This window comes from Parus major, chromosome 2 (genome assembly GCF_001522545.3).
Source record: "Parus major isolate Abel chromosome 2, Parus_major1.1, whole genome shotgun sequence".
Classification (NCBI taxonomy): Eukaryota; Metazoa; Chordata; class Aves; order Passeriformes; family Paridae; genus Parus; species Parus major.
The window spans coordinates 87,539,207-87,557,439 of NC_031769.1; the positions used below are offsets into that span (position 1 = coordinate 87,539,207).

An 18,233-nucleotide genomic window follows, 5' to 3' on the forward strand; every position below is an offset into this window, starting at 1 on the left:
CCTTCCTTTTCTTTTCATATCGGAAACTCACCTCTGCTTTTACTTGTCACAGTAAAAACAGAAAACCTGCTGTAGAAGCAACAATCTTAGGATTACTATAACACAAATTATGTCAATGACATAATTTAATCTTTGGCTCAAAAGACCAAATTATGCAAGTTATTTCAGGGCAAGATGACAAGTGCCATGAGAGATGAGAACAGAGCCTCCCCATGATATACATAAATCACTGTAATTTACATATTTTTGTATACATTGCCCCAATTTAAAGCTATGAAATGAAATCAAACACAAAATGTTGCCTGCTAGACTGAACTGACTTCACACTGACAGTGTGAAGATGAAGAAGAAACTCCTTTAAATAGTGGGCTACTACAAACACCAATTTTTTCAAAGTAGGAGAAGAAACCTTTTGGAAAGACCCCAACCAGAATATGTTCATTTTCATCCAAAACTAACGATACTGAGACAGAAGATACAAATTTTTTAAGACACTGAATTTATTCAAATTTACCCAGAACTTTTTTTGTGGTTTTCATATGGCTCAAAATCCTATCTGAGCTTCCATCTTTCTCCCACTTTCATACCAGCTCAATGTAACCGTAAAAAAATTCAGTGCATGCATAGAAGCAGGAACTCCTGCATGCCAGAAAGATGGACAGAAAAACACCCAAGTAAAGGAAGCTGTACTGCAGGGACACCCAAATCACCCCATCTAAAAACTAACCAGAGTCTGTAAAGTACACAAAATTTTATTTAGAAAAATAAACAATTATGCAGCTTACAGCTATAAAAGTATCTGCACAAGCTGGTTTTGAAAAGCTAGTTTGAAAATGTAATCAAAACCACATACCTTTACGCAGTAGAAATGAGGAATTTCACCACCAGATTCAAGAATCTTTTTAACAAATTGCTTCCATGTCTTGTAGATATCATCCTTCCCAAACACTGAAGAGCCTATAAAACTGGTGTTTATAGTCCGTTCATAATTTAACACACTAAACAGATTTTTTAGCTGAGTGTTGTAACAATTCATCTAAAGAGACCAAAGAGAATCACCTTAAATTATGCTGAAATATATTAAATTATTTGCAATACAAAGATTACAAATTTACATTAAGTTTGAGATTAAGTTTATTTAATATATAATTATTTATATATTTTATCTAAATATATCAGTATTATATATTTATATACTTATTATAATAATAATAATAATTTTATTTAATATTTACCATATTATTTTGTTCAACTAAGCTTTCAGAAAGCCTGAATACCACTGCAGTAACTACTTTAAAGTGACTGAATAGTCTCAGAGATTTTTTTTTCCAGTACAGTTAAATCCTATGGAAAATGGATTTGTTCCTATCCTTGACTCTTGGAACTTAAGGTTAGTTACACTGATAAACAGATGAATGCCAGCAAATAGAATCACATCAATCTGAAAATAACTTCTTAAATATCATTCATTCTCTCTGATGGAGATAATGACAGCAACAAGAACAACAAAGAGAAGGTATGCTCTGAGATTTTATGCTAACTCCACCTGCACCATCACTGGGCTTCTTGAGATGCTTCATTCAAGTAACTGAGCAAATATTTAACTCAGCTGTGGGGATAGTCAAGTACATCAAAGCAGCACTGAAGTCATGCAGGTTGCTTAACTCTATAAACACCATAATGTGGAATATTATGTGAAATAACACTTCACAGATCAGAACAGCTTTTGGCTGATGTTCTTTTCATCTGTCTGGGATCACATGGTCTGAACAGCTACTCCTAAAAAGCTGTTGACATGTCATCCATTTGGGGAACATTCCATCTTGTGAATGAGACTCAGCCTTAAGGAAAAGCAATTAATGCAGCTGTGCAAGACAGTGAAACTCGGCTGCCACTCTCTTCTGGTAAAATGCCTTGTTAAATAGATTATTCTGTGCACTGAATGCTCAATCTCTGTTCCCACACTGCAACTACTCTCAGCTTCCTTCCTATCTCTCTACTGTGCTTGCTCCAGCTTCCTTGCTCTTCCTTAGACCCTGTTCTGTAATGCACTCAGCTCATCATTGTTCACTGGCTTCACAGGCAACTTCACAGATCAACATGCACCACCAGTATTCATGCAAATCCCAATAGGCCAGACACCCATATCAAAAAAGTGGGATTACCTTACAAGATATCTCATTCTAATGGGCTCATTTCCTTAAGATAGGTTAGCAAACAGAAGTTTGTGATTCTGGAACTGGAGGCTTGTGGTAACTGAGCACTGGAAAGGGAGAAGCTAAGCTGCAACAGACCCATTCAGCCATTCTGATCAGAATGTTACAGTCCACCAAGTTAAAACTAGCTTTATGTGACAAAAATCCTTACTACATTTATTAGTTACCTACATCAAATGCACATAAAACAATGAAGTAAATAAAAACCTTTTTTTCTCTGCTTTCCTTGCTGAGTGCTCGTGGTTCGACAACACCGCTCACTTTTACTATAGGTCTCAACCCATTTCGTTTGGGAATAAACCGGAGCTTTGATGCCATTGGAACAAATTTTTTTTGACGGATAGTTTCAATCTCCTCTGAAGACAGAGGCCGTAGCTGTAGTTTGACAAAATGGTTTCTAAAATACAAATATACACTTAGTGTAAGCAATAGGAAAGGCAGAAAACTAAAACATTTAATGTCTTTATAACTAAAGCCAAATATTTTTCTAAGATAATACAAATACTGACCTCTACAGAAAGTGACATGAAATTCTGAATTTCAGAACAATATCACAGTATCTTAATGACAATGTAATACAGTAGGAGACCACACATGTCTGCTTGATGCAAATAAAAACCCCTCTTAACACAAATTAAAATTTAAGCACAGATTAGTGGAATACATATGAACATTATGAAATATGTTTTATGCAAGAAACAAGAAGTTGGATATTTGTCATAGTTTCAGAAGTTTGAAAGGCATTAACAAAGTTGAAAAGAACCTTCTAAAAACTATTCTGAGACCTCCTGGGAAGGACTTACAAACTGTAATGGCTGTTCTACTGCCAACAGTTAGGGGACCTACCACTTCTTAGGAGTTATAGTTCATTCAGGTGCTGGGAGACACAGACAGCATAAGGGCTTTGGGTGTCCAGGACTGATGAGCAGGTGTCAGTTGAAGCAAACAGCAGGAAATAACAAAGAACCAAAGACACCTAAGTCACAGGTTCTGAGCTTCCCAAGTTCACCTTAATGGGAAATGTGTTTTCCTCTCAGATCCCTTCTCAGGATTTACAGTTCCACGAACCTTCGTCAAAATCAATACTTTTCCATACAATGAATCAGGACATGGTGGTGAAGCAAAAGCCCTTGGTTTTACTTAAGATGCAGATTTAAAGTACCCTACCTGCAACATAAAAGACCTGAATCAATCTTCTGCGCTGCTTGTATTGTTAAGATGGATAAAATGTGCCCTACAATGACTAATGGTTATGATATTATCCTGGGAAGTAAGTGAGGCAATTCAAGTCCTCACAAAAGAATGGACATCTATCTAAATTTGCAAGAGAACTTTTTACATCCCACACAGTCCAAGACGTTGGTTTAGCAAAAGAAGGCCACACTATTGCAAAAGGCAGTGGATGAATGGTGGAAACCTGGTAAAGATGCCCTAGGACACACCTAAGAAGCCAAGAACATAGGTAAGACAGGCACACAAATACTTATTTTGTATGCCGATACAACTCAAATACAAGCTCATGATCCAGCTGATTGGGACTCTTGCAGTCTGAGGGATACAATGCATGACACCTAGAAGTATAGTGGCATGCAGAGCCACTATACTCATGTGAATTGAGATACTAAAAAGAGTTTTGAGGATTTATTGTCAAAACTCCTGATACGGATGCTGCCCAAAGGAAAGCAAAAATTACTGCTTTTCCACAGTGAGGGACCACTATTCTTTATAGAATTACATTCTTTGCTGAACACAACATCTACTGCACTATTAGACAGATAACCAGGACAAAATAAGTAACTCCAGTTCAACAGAAAAAACTTAATCATCAAGTTTCCATTCCTTTAGAGCTCATATTCAAGACTGTGGGAAAAAACAAAACAAAACCAATGAACCTCTATCACTATATTAAAAAATGCAGCTTCCTTTGAAAGTGATGACAAAGGCCAGTTACTGGCAGATCTTCTCTACTACCTCTGGCCAGCTGGAGAACTGGATGCCATTTTGCCTGCAGCAACATTCATTGCTAATTTCATGGCATTTATTGCAGCGCTAATGATTTTGAACGTGCACTAATCCAGCAGCCACTGAACCATGCTGCTCTCACTGAGACTCACAACACTGTTAACTGAAATTTGAAGGAACTTGACTGGATGGTCCTGTTATCTTTTGATATCTCAGCACAATCTGATGGGGAAGGTTCAGAATTTCTGCAGTGTTTTTAATCCTTGGTAGCCACTGTGTGTGGCAGGGGCAGGGAAAGCATGAGCTTCAGGAAAACAGGCACTCTCACCACAACACTGGGTTCATCATTTTTAAAACCCAACTTTACATTCTGCAGGCTATGTAACTTGAATCGATTGTATCACAAAATACTGTTTTTTTCTTAGTAAATCCTGCTTTCAATTTGGGCAACTAAATTTGGTATAGCTTCAAAAATTAATACAAAGTTGTCTGTGTACAATGACAGCACACTCTGATCTCCACCAATTTAGAAAGGCTAATATAGAGATCCAGGACCCCTCTCAGAACCCTGCTCCATATCCTTGAGTGGGATTCTGTCCCAGGATGAGCTACTCAAAAGGACAGTCTTTCAAGATGAGGATCTACTCCCTAATGACAATGCAGTCTCTGCAAAGGTAAACACACAAGTAAGGCCCAGGTCTACTCAGTCCAGCTTGTTCCATCAATTCTCTTCCTCCAAAGGAGGATGCAGAACTCAACAGGAATCAGTAGCTACCAATGCCTTCCTGTGAATGTGCTCAGAGCAACTGCCTTGAGCGGCTCCACCTGAGGAGAACCAGAACAACCACAGAACATGCATTAGAGCATGAGGTCACCAGATACTTTTCCTCCAGAGAAGATGGAAGCAGCTCAACAGCCTTTGGCACTGCTTCACCAGCAGTGCCTGGCTGGTTAAGAGCAGTGTCTGAACACTCTCAAAATGGCTAAGGCTGCCCTAAACACCTGTATCCCAATTTCTATCCTCCTTTGCGAAGTTGGCAACTGGCTACCTGTATGAATGCAGGAAGCTGGATTTGTGGCAGACCTCATGTAACAGATCACAATTGAAAGAGCAGCGCTGAAAAGCCCTGTCAGTGAAGCTTAACTGCAGCTGCTGACATCAGAGTCAAAGTCCGTATAAAATATGACTCCTGAAGCCAAGAGTAAACATTCTGTTCTCAGAACACGCCTTTGGCACGCATGCAGCAGCCATTTCCTGGGGATGTTTCTCCAGCTTCCAACAACCTGAAGTTTAAAGACCTTCCAAGCCAAAGGTGAGAAGGGGTTTCCTGCATGGTAAGGAAATATGTCGGGAGGAAATCAAAAGAAACAAGATCCTAGATTAGCGTCTTTTAGAGTTCAAAGCACCTTGTCCTTACACAGGATTGGGCTTTTCTGGGCAATTAGGAACATGAACAATAGAGCTAAATCCCAAGTTATTTGTTTTCTTCTAACCATTAACCCCACAAAAAAGCTATTATTTACTACTTCTATTATTCCTTTATTGTATCTCTATTATGTTAAAGTCAGTACTTGATTATATTTTGTGCCAAAAAATGGTCTTTAAGTACATTAAAACTGCATAAAAACATTAATTGCAACACTACAGCTATCAGTTTGAAGACAAGACAAACAGAATGTGTGGGACTGAAAAATCACATTCTACTACTCCTACTATTCAAAGTGCATTTTTGTGCTACAACTGCAAACAAGATCGAGACCCCATTAAGTGCAAACACAAATGCAAAGACTGACACTGGAGATATCAACGCTGAAATCAGGGAGTGACGGGGCAGGAGGGCAAAAATCACACCTGTGGACCAAGAAATCAGTGCAAAAGCAAAATGTTCACCATACAAAACAGCAAGTCATGAAGTATGCTAATTTTTCACAGTTCCAAAGTTCTCTCAGATACCAGCAATTTATAATGAAAACCTGAAAGATGTGAACTAAGGAGATGAGTGCACAACACTGTTTATTAAAACTGCCTTTCCTATTTTCTCACTTAATTGTTTAAAATTTTATCTTAAATAATGCCCTAACTTAAATACATGCATGCATTTTTAAGACCAAAAAAACCAGCATGGAATTCCAGCCATACTAAAAAAGGAGCTGTGGCTTCTAAAACCCTTTATTTTTTAAAAAGCCCTCCTAAACCCACTAGGCTACTGTCTGATTTTTACAGATAGATTATTACAGCTTTTCAGCAGAGTCCTGGTTTTGGTTTTGTTGTTCCTACATTAAAGTAGTTAAAGCAAATGGAGTATTTTTTAAAATGAACACAAGGTTACTTTGTGGTTCTATCACTATGCTTTAACTCATTGTTAGAAGGTATAAAAATGGACTTATCATAACAAAATTCTCTTCATACTGGATTTTATTATTGCATAGATTTCTCTTCTAATAAATAATCTAAATTTGAACTAGTTTTCTCACACACAAAGTATTTCTGAAAGTACAAACTGTGCATGCTACAATCACAGGTTGCAATTTTCTCTGGGAAATGAAGCAAATAAAATGAAGAAAAATAGGCAATAAATTAAAGCAGAAACCTTTACACAACCTTTACAAAACACATGATTTCTCCATATCCATTAATGCTTAATTAGTTTTCTAGTATTACCTAATTCCAATGTTCTGTAACTTGCCCCAAATAAACTTTCGGTAGTAGAAGAGCATGTTTTTCTGGAACATGGTCTCGGTGACATAGAAAAATGATCTGAGCAACTCAACAACATAGGTACCCATCATCCAGTACAGGAATCTGGCCAGAAGTTCTTCACGGAAACAATGTTCATCGGCAGGAACAAAGTGATCACCTTAAATAAATAATTCAAAGGTAGTTATAGTAACTATCAATTTTTAGCATGAGTAAAGAAACAGAACACACGCACAAAAAAACCACAAACCTGTACAACATTCTTGCCTTAGCTTGAGGTCACGAGAAAGAAAAAAGCTAAGTACAAACAATTACACAGATGCCACTCCAAATTTTCAGGGCATTAAATAATGCAACTGACCCAAGCTTAAAGCATAAACATAGGAACTAATCTGCAGTGACAAACTGACACAGAGGATACAAATACATGCCACAGTAGCCCAAAGACTTACTTTCTTCCCCCAACACTGATTGTGCAAGATCTTTAATGCACAAAGTCAAGATTATTGTGAAAGGAGAGGTAAAATAAAAGAAATAAATCTACTACAATATAAAACTTTAAAAAAAAATGAAGCAAAACCTGAAAATAACATAGACAGACTGTAAAAATTAACAAAATTAAACTGGGATGATTTGGAGACAAGAATGATATTCAGATTTCCTAATTACACGAAAATTAATTAATTACAGGGTTAGGCATCATTTCAGACATCCTATATAAAACTTATTGCTGCAGTCAAATAAAAACAAAGAAAAAATTCGAATCACCCAAAGCCCATCGGTACTTCCAACATTTAGTGGGACAACAATTACAGACCCAGAGCATTCCTAATTACTGTCAAATTTAAGGTCACATAGATCTGTAATTATGACTAAATACAGATGAACAGGGAATAAGATTGTGGACTACAATACTAATGTTTTGGCCAACTTCCAATAATAATTTTTCTAATTACACTTAAAGCACAGAATTTAGCCCAAATGCAACAGGATTCTTAAAGAAACTGCACATAAATATTAATTTAGCTCCTTAGCAGAAATCATGGTTGTGGCACAAATGTGTTAAAAACAGCTTAATTTTGATGCAACAGACCTGACAGTAAAATTTATAAAATGGAAATAAATTTTCAGTTTTCTACTCTGTTTAGTTTTTGCTTGCTCCAGGGAAGAGCCATTTTCATATATATATAGAGCACTTAAAAAAGGACTATTACTACATCAACAGAAGCCAGTTAACATAATGGAAAAATCTCCCTTTGGCAAATTTTTGAAAACTCTTCTCTAACTGATGCAGTTGTAATATGCCAATTGAAGCAGGATTCTGATAGATAGCTGCCCTGGAAATAGATTATTTCTTTTCTAAGTTCTTGACAACAGATGTAAACAATGATTACAATTCAGAAAATTAACAAGAAAACACTACTACTTCTGGGGTAGTATGTAATACAGTCTATATAATGTTTTGCATGGAATATGACCAGACAAGAAGAGAGCATTACATTTTTCAAAGACAAGATGTCCCAAATTACTATGAATCACACACATATTTTATAATAAAGCCTTTTAAATATTTAACTCCTCAGCATTTTGGAAAGTGTGATTTTGAACCACAGTTTCTGAATAAAGAAATACTGTTTCCTAGAATTAAGATCTTCTTATGAAAGTGTAACCTCCCTTATTTTTGACATCAGTTCTCAAACATCAGACTTTTGATCTTCCTCCTACACTTGAAAGAACCTATAACAGTTTCAGAACTTACTGCACCTTTTAACAAAAAAATACCATTTTCAGATCACATTACTGCAGGATCCAAGTACAATACCACATAAGAATAAACACTGTAAGCATGCTGCTTAAGGGACTGCAATCCAAATTGTATAGATGAAGAACAGGAAAATGAAAATGTGCTAGGTCCTACAGCAATCAACCCCAGAACCACAGCTTCAGCCTAGATTTAAATCCTAGGATAGTGTCTGAAGAACAAACTCGAGGAAAGGAAGATTTACCTGTCATTTGAAAAGAGGACTAACCAGAAATGGATTCATACACAATCTGGAGCAATCAGCTGTTGTCCTCATGAGAGCTTTTTAGCCAGAGACCTTTTGGCCTGGGGACTTCTACACCATGATTAGCCAGACTGAAGCAGTGCTCAGTAAGGCTCTCTGGATCCTAGAGAGGGGCTCTAGAAAAAGTGATAGATGATGACAGCCCTTTTCACAAGGACATGCAATGACAGGATGGGAGAAAGGTTTTAAACTTTAAGTAGGTTTAGATTAAATGTTAGGAAGAAATTCTTTACTGTGAGATTGGTAAGGCACTGGAACAGATTGCCTGGAGTGGCTGTGTATGTCCCAGCCCCAGAAGCATTCAAGGACAGGCTGAATGGTGTTCTGAGAAACCTGATCCAGTGGAAGGTGTTCCTGCCCATGGCAGGGAGGCTGGAACTAGATCTTTAACGTCACTTCCAATCCAAACCATTCTGTTTGAATGGTTTGGATTGGAAGTGACGCTACAGCCCTGTATTGAATTGGTCTCATATCTTTCTCACAGGGTTGATGTGAGGGAGTAAAACAACCTGCTTTTTTTGAGGAACACATGTCACTACAAGTGTCTTGATTTGCTTCTAGTTCTTTCTGAACTCTTAACAGTAACAAACAGGCAGATAGTGCTTATTCCTTACATGCTTAGGTCATACTTCAATGGATTTTCAGAGTTACTGCAATTTGTACTGCAATTTGCAATAGTAGGAGTGGATGGGAAAGGATGGGAAAGTGGATGGAGGGATGGGAAAGGTTTTATTCAGCCCAGGTTCTGACTTCGTTTACGAAAACATCATTCTATTAAACAGCATAAATGCAAACAAGTTTTGGAAGGAAGACAAGCTGAAGTGTCCTTCCACCATCAGTTACAAACACTACTAGGTTTGTTCTCTCAGCTACGGTTATTACCAATGAACTCAGCAATTCTGAGTGCAGATTCAATATCCTCCCGTTCCCACCTAAACATGAACACCCATCATCTGACAGCCCCACCACTTAAATATAAATTCTTTAATATAAGAAGTACCTTTGCCTAGACGAAGCCACATGCAGTCATTCACTCTCATCCTGCACATCAACTCCGGCAACGAAACCTTAGCAAACCTTCCCCCAGAAATGAACATTTTGACATTTTTTAGAAACCGGCACTTGTTGTGGTTTGAACCCCAAAGCTCAGAAGGGATGACCTTCTCCAGGCAATCCCTCACAAACATGTACACCTGCCAGTGGCTGCTGTGCTGCTTGAGGAGCTCCTTGAGGACTGAATCATGTGTCTCTACCAGGTTTTGCTTCTCACTTGGTGGTGACTCCTCACACACAGATTCTGGAATGGGAGCATCTAAGTTGTCTGGTACATCAGCGTGACCAGACTGACATCTGCTGCTTTTCACACACTTAGCAGGCTCTTTCCCAAACTGTTCTGCATGCTTGTGAACCTCTGCTTCCCCAGGTAAGGCTGCCCGACAAGACAGCATGATTTTTCTCATGCTGATTTCAGATATCCGAATGGGGCAATTTTTTCTCAAGAGAGCTAGGTAAGCACACTTTCCATGGTTCTTTAGCAGGTTCTGAAATGTATGCCTCATTTGCCTGTAGCGCTTGGGCAACCTCTTCTTTCTCCGCTTGTGTTCCGGCAGACTTTGGTTATGCCTTTGCTGCACCTGATTTCGACTTAAGAATATAGCTTCTATAAGCAGTCTTCCACCTGCCTGAGAGCCCTGCAAGCAATTCAATACAAATGATTTAGGAAAACATTCTTGGAGACTCCTGCAAGAATACAGAAGAGACTTCCTCTCAATGTATACTGCAGAACTCAGGAGTCTATTTGGTAACTTCTTTGATAATTGAGATTGGAGACTTTCCTGCCCTCTGCATTTTGAAGTACCCTCCATGGATTTGGTTTGTCCTGAAGCCAACTGAGATTCATACGTATGCATCTCTACTCTTTTCCTATGGGATTCTGCTTGCACTTCACTGTTGGACTCTAAAGGCTTGTTAGTCTGAACTCTATGCAGAAGAGAGCTTTTACCTGCCACAAACTTCCTCCTGCCACGAGATGTGTGAACCAAAGAACGACGAGACACGGTACTGCTACTTCTTTCGGAAATATGGGGGGTTTTAATGACACTTTCGGAACAGGGTGCTACATACCCAGTTTCAGATCTCTCAGAACTACTTTGGTTTACATCAGCAACAAGAGAACAAGCCTTTTCCTCTCTCACTTTCTCCCCTATTTTTGCCCTCTTAGCTGGAACTCCAGGTTCTCTGTGAATCTTCCTTTCCAGAGATGGAACTGCAGCTACATATCCCGTTTCAGATCTCTTGGAACTACTTTGGTTCACATCACCAAGAAGACTACAAGCCTTTTCCTCTCTCACTTTCTCCCCTGTTTTTACCCTCTTGGCTGCAACTTCACGTTGTTCTCTGTGAATCTTCCTTTCCAGAGATGAAACTGTAGCTATGTACCCAGTTTCAGATCTCTTGGAACTACTTTGGTTTACATCAGCAACAAGAGAACAAGCCTTTTCCTCTCTCACTTTCTCCCCTGTTTTTGCCTTCTTGGCTGGAATTTCAGGCTGTCCTCTACGAATCTTCCTTTTTAGAGATGGAGCTGTAGCTACATACCCTGTTTCAGATCTCTTAGAACTACTTTGGTTTACATCAGCAACAAGAGAACAAGCCTTTTCCTCTCTCACTTTTTCCCCTATTTTTGCTCTCTTGGCTGGAATTTCAGGTTGTTCTCTATGAATCCTCCTTTTCAGAGATGGAGTTGTAGCTGAAACATGAGAACTGGAGCTACTCTGTTTTTCCTGATGTTCACTAACTGTTCTGATCTGTTTGCTCGCTTTAGAAACAGCTTTTGCAGAACACTGGTCAGTAGGCACTAGACTTTGTCTCTTGTTATTTCCTTCATTTCTCAATCTGAAGACACTATTTTCAAATCTTCGTCTGTACTTCCACACATATAGCTTTAGAAGATAATTTCTATGAAACATAAGCCTTTTCCGTATATATTTTATCAAGCTAGTATGTTTATGCCTTGAGAACCTTTGTCTAACAAACACCAGGGATGAGTCTACATTATGTGAAATAAGTTCATAAACCGGTTGCCCACAAACTTGGTAACAATTACTAGGGGGAACCATCATAAAGACTGCGCAGTGTTCCAATAAATACATCATCACATCATCCCCTATCCGGCTCAACAGTGTCTCCCAGAAGCCGCTGATACGAAGAGTTTCTGTGGCAGTATTGGGTAGGTAGCTGTGTATCTTTGAAAATGGCACAACTGGGAATTGAGAACTGTTTTCATCTGGTAAGGAGTATCCATATGCGAGGATGTTCTTCTTCTTTTTTTCACACAGTCTCTGAACGACTCTTGTGGTCACCTCACTCTGACTAGATAACTGAAGAAACAAAGAAAAAAGAAAATTAGCTTTCTTCACTTTATTTCATAAACCATAATATAACCTTTAAATATAAACACACGCAAAGGTACACAGCCCTAGACATCACATTTCAAAACAGTATTAATGATTCAGAAGCATCATACTCAAAAATTAAGATTTTCCAGGCATAATGCAAAATGTTCACATGTAGCAACACAAGCCGACGACTTGAAGGAAGTCTTTTTAACATCTGCCCTTTTGATCCTGGCTTTTATGCCCAGGAAACGCCCTACACTATTCCCCTTGAGTCCCTCAGCAGCTCAGACTCCACAGCCTCCAATGAATCCTTGTTTGCAGATCCACGTTAGCAGGCACGCATCCGTACATACGTGCTCGCGCAGGCTCTAACCTCCAGGGAACTAACGCTAATTTTCTTGAGGCCTCCATTTCCTTTTATGTGAAGGAAAATTCAACTAAACGAATCGGCACACAATTCCAAAACCCATTTAACAAGCTGTCTTGGGTCTGCAACATCTGCTTCCTACCACAACAGCTTCACTCATTCGGCGCTAAGAAAAAAGCGGTCTTTCCTCTCTGAAAAGCTTTTCCTCTGCTTAAACACCGACCCGCAGCCCGTTCTACCCGCCAGGATCTCTCAAGAGTGGGGCACTCTCCATCGCCAGTCGCTCCCCGGCCTCATTCGGCTTGTTCATCCCTACCCACATGGGCAGGCAGGGAGTCAGGGAGCCCCACGCACAGACCTGCAGCGCTATCGGCCCGCCCTAGGCCGGCACCTGGCTCTTGCTGTCCCAGCCGCAAGCAGAGGCAGGGGCTGATCCCCAGCGCTCCCCGCTGGCTCTGGGGCCGGGATGGAGCGGCGGAGAGCTGTGCGAGCCGGCCAGGCCCGGCCGGCAGCAGCCGCGAGGGGCCAAGGCCGCCGCGCCGCCCCCGCACGGAGCGCGGGAAGCGCCGACCCCGGGGAGCCTCGGCAGGGCTCTCGCTGCTCCTCGCAGCCCCTCGCCCCGGGCCCCCTCCTACCTGCTGGAAGGTGAAGGGCCGCGGGATGGCGCGGGCGCCGCGGGGGACGCACACGAGGCACTGCCCCACGAAGGTGCGGTAGCCGGGGACGTCGCCGGGACGCAGCACCTCGGCGTCCCCGGCGCCGCCGTCCCCCAGCCGCCGGACGAAGGTCTCCAGCGGGACGGCCTCGGCGTAGCAGCGGCGCAGCGCGGACAGCACGGCCGAGAAGGGCTCCCAGCCCGCCATGTTGCGGCCAAAGAGGGCATGGGTCACCTGGAGCAGCCGCGGCGCCCCTCCGACCGCGCCGCTCGCCCGCCGGGCATCGCGGAGCAGCTGCTTAGCGATGGGTAAATAAATAAATAAAAGCATTAACTGGAGAGGCGGGCGAAAAAGAAACCAGCCAAACCATCCTTTCAAAGCCGCGGCGCGGCCGCTGCGTGCCGGTGCCCCCCGCGTGGCCGCGCGGAGGCGGCGGGCGGGGCCGGGCCGGGCCGGGCCGGGCCGGGCGGGGCGGGGCCGGAGGCCGCTGTCCAGCTCCGCCGGCGGGGAAACAGAGGGAAGATTCCTCTGCGAGGAACAGTTTTTCCTCAGGATCAGCACTCCGTTGAGGGTCTGTCTGAAATAAGGGCAGCCGTAGAAGAGATTATGGTGGAGATTAATACACCAAACCCTAAAAATACCGAAGTGGCTTGCCATGTTTTTTTTCATCAAACTCCAATCACTTGGTGTAGTGTGAAACCTCCTACTCCAAATTTGCCTTAGTATCTGAAGACTTCATGATAGAAAACTTGATACCAGACTGTGAAAGGGATTTCAGCAGAGTCCTGGAGAAATACAGGTATCTAGGCACATGTGTTCCAGGCGAATAAGTAGAAATCCTCAAATTATAGCATGGTTTGGGTTTGAATGGACTTCAAAGGTCATCTAGTTCCAACCCCCTTGCCATGGGCAAGGACAATATATGTGAAATATCTGTGCAGTAACAGGATTAGGGGATGCAGGGAGAAATACAAATTGCTCAGCCAACACTGTTCCCATAAGGAGTCCTGCCCCTGAGTTCTATCAAGTGTTGGAAAGATATGAATATTACGGTCATCTAGTTGATATATGCTACTTGAATTTCCAAAAAACCTTTGCAAGGAAATGTGGCATGACACATCAGAAATTAATTCAATGAACCCAGGACTTCTGAGTAAATGTTTGGGCAAGATGGAGTTAGCATTCTGCCACGGAGGCTGAGGTGACTGTCTTCTACCCAGGCTTCACAGATAGGTTGCTGTGAGTATCCTGCAGAAATATAACAGAGTTCTCTCCTTCACAAAGATTAGAGAGTACCTTATCTTTGAGAGGAATCATCCAACAGATCCCACTGTGGAGAATGGTCATGGACAGTCTTGTCCCTGGTCATGGTGGTGCCATGCAGTGAGTAACTCTCACCAGTGACAGGGACAGACGTGTAGAAATTATGGGTCTGCTGAGACAGAGCAATGTGTACCTTCCATTCCTCAAGTGAAGCCTCTACAGAGTGAGGTCAGCATCCCACTGCTCAAGGAGAACTGGCCTCCTTTCCTACTCTAACAATGAATTTCTTCCTGGGAGCAAAGCAGCTCATCTCGTAACATCAGCATGGCTGAGGAGTCAGCTCCCTGGCACCTTGTGACCTACAAGTTGAGGCATTCCTACATCACTTCCAGTTCAGCACTGCCTGCTTGCCAGACTCTTTCAGCCCTTAACAGAAATAGGCACCAGCTGGCATTCCCAAGGGAGGGAGAGCAATAACAATAACAGGCTTCATGGGACCTCAGTGGGGCTGTAACTGAAATATTGCGCTGCCACTGCATACTGAGAGGCAGGGGATTTGTAGACAGTCTGAATCCATCAGTATCTCCACCTAGGGTAGGGATAAAGCTGATGCCCTTGGTCCAACCCCTGAAGGATCTATTTGACATGTATTTCCCCCCATTTCTCCATCACTCCAAAGGTGACAGCACCTTTAAGGCAGAATGTTGCCTGTGGCAAACACATGGTTCACCATTTCCTGTGAGAAATTTGTTCAGGAAGTAAGAGGAAAAGGAAGAAAAGGAGGTTAATTAATCTCTACCAGCTGCTGGCAGGTCCCAGCCTGTGCCTCTTCCTGATGCCTGCTTGGTGGCAATGACCACAGCAGGGGGAGAGGGCCGCTGCAGCCAAGCTAACAGGGGCTTTTTCTCTTTTTTTTCACAGGTACCACATGTTTTTCTGTATGTCTACCATTGGGCTAGCTACTTCAGGAGGGAGAGGGGGAATGAAATAACATGGGAGAAGAAGAAGGTTGCTTTTTTGGGCTTTTGGGTTTTTTTTTGGAGGGGTGGCAGGATGAATAAAGAAAATAATAGAATCACTGATATATAGAATAGCTGAGGCTGAAAGAGCTCTATAGAGGTGTCTAGTCCACTCTGCTGCTCAAAGCTGGGTCACTTAGAGCAGATTGCGAAGTACCATGCCAAATCAGGCTTTAATACCCTCAGGGATGGAGACTCCACAACCTCACTGGGCAACCTGCTCCACTGCTTTATCACACTTAAAAAAAAAAAAAAAATCAATCATGTTTAAATAGGATTTCTTCTATTTTAATTTGTGCCAGCTGCCTCTTATTCTGATATTGGATACCACTGAGAAGAGTTTGAACCCATCTTGTATTTATTCACTTTGATATGATCCCCACTGAGCCCTTCTGCCTTGGGCTAGAAAATCCCAGCTGTCTCAATCTCCTCATATGTCAGATTGTCCCACTTCCTAATCACTTCAGTAACCCTTAGTGGAAAGTTCTCTGTGCTCACTACAATATATCATATCTCTCTTTTACTGGGAGCCCAGATCTGGACAAATAATGGGGTCACAGTTCTCCTCAACAAATTTTATGCTTCAAGGCATACCTCACCCACACCATGCTTTAGAACCAGTTTCAGTGAAAGGGAGTTACCCTGGGAATGGAAGATGATAGTGGAAAGATAAAAATTAAATGCTGTTTTTATGTTCAAGCAACAAAGTGAAAGAAAATGAGATGTTATGTTTGAGATTTTATCCAACTTCAGTAATGGCCATTTAAAGAAGCAAGCTTTCTACAAATGTGCCTCTAGTTTCAAAGCTCCATTTGAAAAGGCTAAAGGAAACTCTTACAAGAAATGTCACAAGATGAAGAAATAAGGGGTCTTTCAAAAACCTGAAGCTGTGTTCAAATAGAAAAGTGAAAAACAAATCAAACAATATCAGATTAGTTTGATGAATAACTTCTCAAAACTTAAAGAAACATGAAACATCAGAAGTGGAACAGCTTGCCAGGAAGTTAATAATGAAAAAATAGTGAAGGAACACTTAGGACAATTGTGGCAATAGTGAGGAACTTGAGGCTGGCTCCTGTGTCAAATCTTCGCACACAGCATGAACAGTCTCAAGCTTGAGTACTGTGAATTTTGTTGTTTCAAGAGGAAAGAAATTTTCAAAAATCAGTGAGTCTCTATAATTAGATGGTAATCAGCAGTGAGTTTAAAGGAACTCAGTCATTACCCATGTCAAGCCAGAAAGTTTCTATATCACAAGCTGTGAAAATATGTAACCTAACATCAAGAATCCCAAAGGATATCATGGGGACTACCTAGCAGTAAATCTGAGGACTCAGCTGTGAAAGTTGACTAACCTGTAGTAGAGAATGGATTTAGTAGACACGTGGATAACTATGGCCCATTGGAGGAGTCAACATTACATCTGCTGATGACATTATACAGGGGGACATTCCTTTGGTCAATTCAGGTCAGTTGTCCCAGCTGTTTCCACTCCCAGTTTCTTGCCCACCCCAGTCTGCTCATGGTGGAGACAGAGTGGGAAAAATAAATCCTGATGCTGCCCAAGCGCTGCTTAGCAATACCAAGATGTGGGTGTGTTGTCTGTTAGTCACAGACCCAAAGCAGAACACAAACAGATTGCTTTATAGAAAGGTAACTCTGTCCTTGCCAAACCCAGTACAATTTGTCAGAGTAAGACCCCTGTTTGGCCCATCACATCCAACAGTCTGAGTCATCACTGACTAGGAGATCTTCAGCCAGTGTGGCTGATCTTGGTGCCAGTCTCACCTGAGGCTATTGCTTGAGACAGATCATACAGTCATGTGCCTCTAATCAAGGACATCCCTTCAGCTTAACCAGCTGCTCAGTGTAATCCTTTTTTACAGCATCCCTCATGTGTCATGTCTTTTAGCTGCTGTGGAATGAAGCCTGTTGTGACAGTGACTTGCTCTCTTTGTTGGCTTGCATCTGCAATCTTGGTTTTCTTTCCAGTGGTCTTGGTAAATGGAGATGTCATTTGGTTCTCTGGCTTGCCCTGTGCAGAGGGAATGTGGTGTGGGGAAACAAGCCATTTCTAGCACTATCATCACAGTTACCAGACTTACATGGGTCTGGCTCTTCCCATGTCTGTTCACCACCATCCTCTGGACTGGGATTCTCCCTCAAAGCTGCAGTGGTCCCTTCACCTCTTAAATGTTTTTTCCAGGCCACTGTGTATCTCTCACTGTGATGGTCCCTGAATGCCATCAGTCTTCTAACACCAGCCCCAGACTTACTGTTTGATTCAGCTTTTCCCTACTTGCCTATTGCTCCTTAAAACATATGTTCAGCCCTTCCTTTTCTCCCACATTTGCCTCCTCAAAGTCAGGTCTTAATTGCATCAGATATACTTTGTGCCCATTAAACACCGAACTTTTCTATTCTATTTAATAAATGCTCAGTGCTGCTTTTCACACATCAGTCCCAGTATTTAGTCTCCAAGCTCTTTGATCCTTATCTCAGCCTCTCGGCTGGCAGCCTTCGATGCCTAAGGGTATCACATTTGGCTCTTCCTCAGACACATTCTTCCTCAGGTTTCACACTCCCTT

General features: G+C 41.7%; 1 protein-coding gene across 5 annotated transcripts in view; it reads right to left on the reverse strand.

Annotated features, from left to right (window-relative positions):
• Positions 1–13,784, reverse strand: part of TERT (telomerase reverse transcriptase) — a 33,943-nt gene extending 20,159 nt beyond the window's left edge. For all 5 annotated transcript variants that reach the window (XM_015618602.3, XM_015618606.1, XM_015618603.2 and 2 more), the window contains exons 1-5: positions 13,343–13,784; positions 9,943–12,322; positions 6,841–7,036; positions 2,424–2,613; positions 854–1,036 (exon numbers count right to left, since the gene is read on the reverse strand). In XM_015618602.3, coding sequence (XP_015474088.1) covers positions 854–1,036; positions 2,424–2,613; positions 6,841–7,036; positions 9,943–12,322; positions 13,343–13,693 — 3,300 coding nt within the window. In that variant the 5' untranslated portion in view covers positions 13,694–13,784. The remainder of the gene's footprint in view (positions 1–853; positions 1,037–2,423; positions 2,614–6,840; positions 7,037–9,942; positions 12,323–13,342) is intronic.
• Between the last annotated feature and the right edge of the window lie 4,449 nt (positions 13,785–18,233).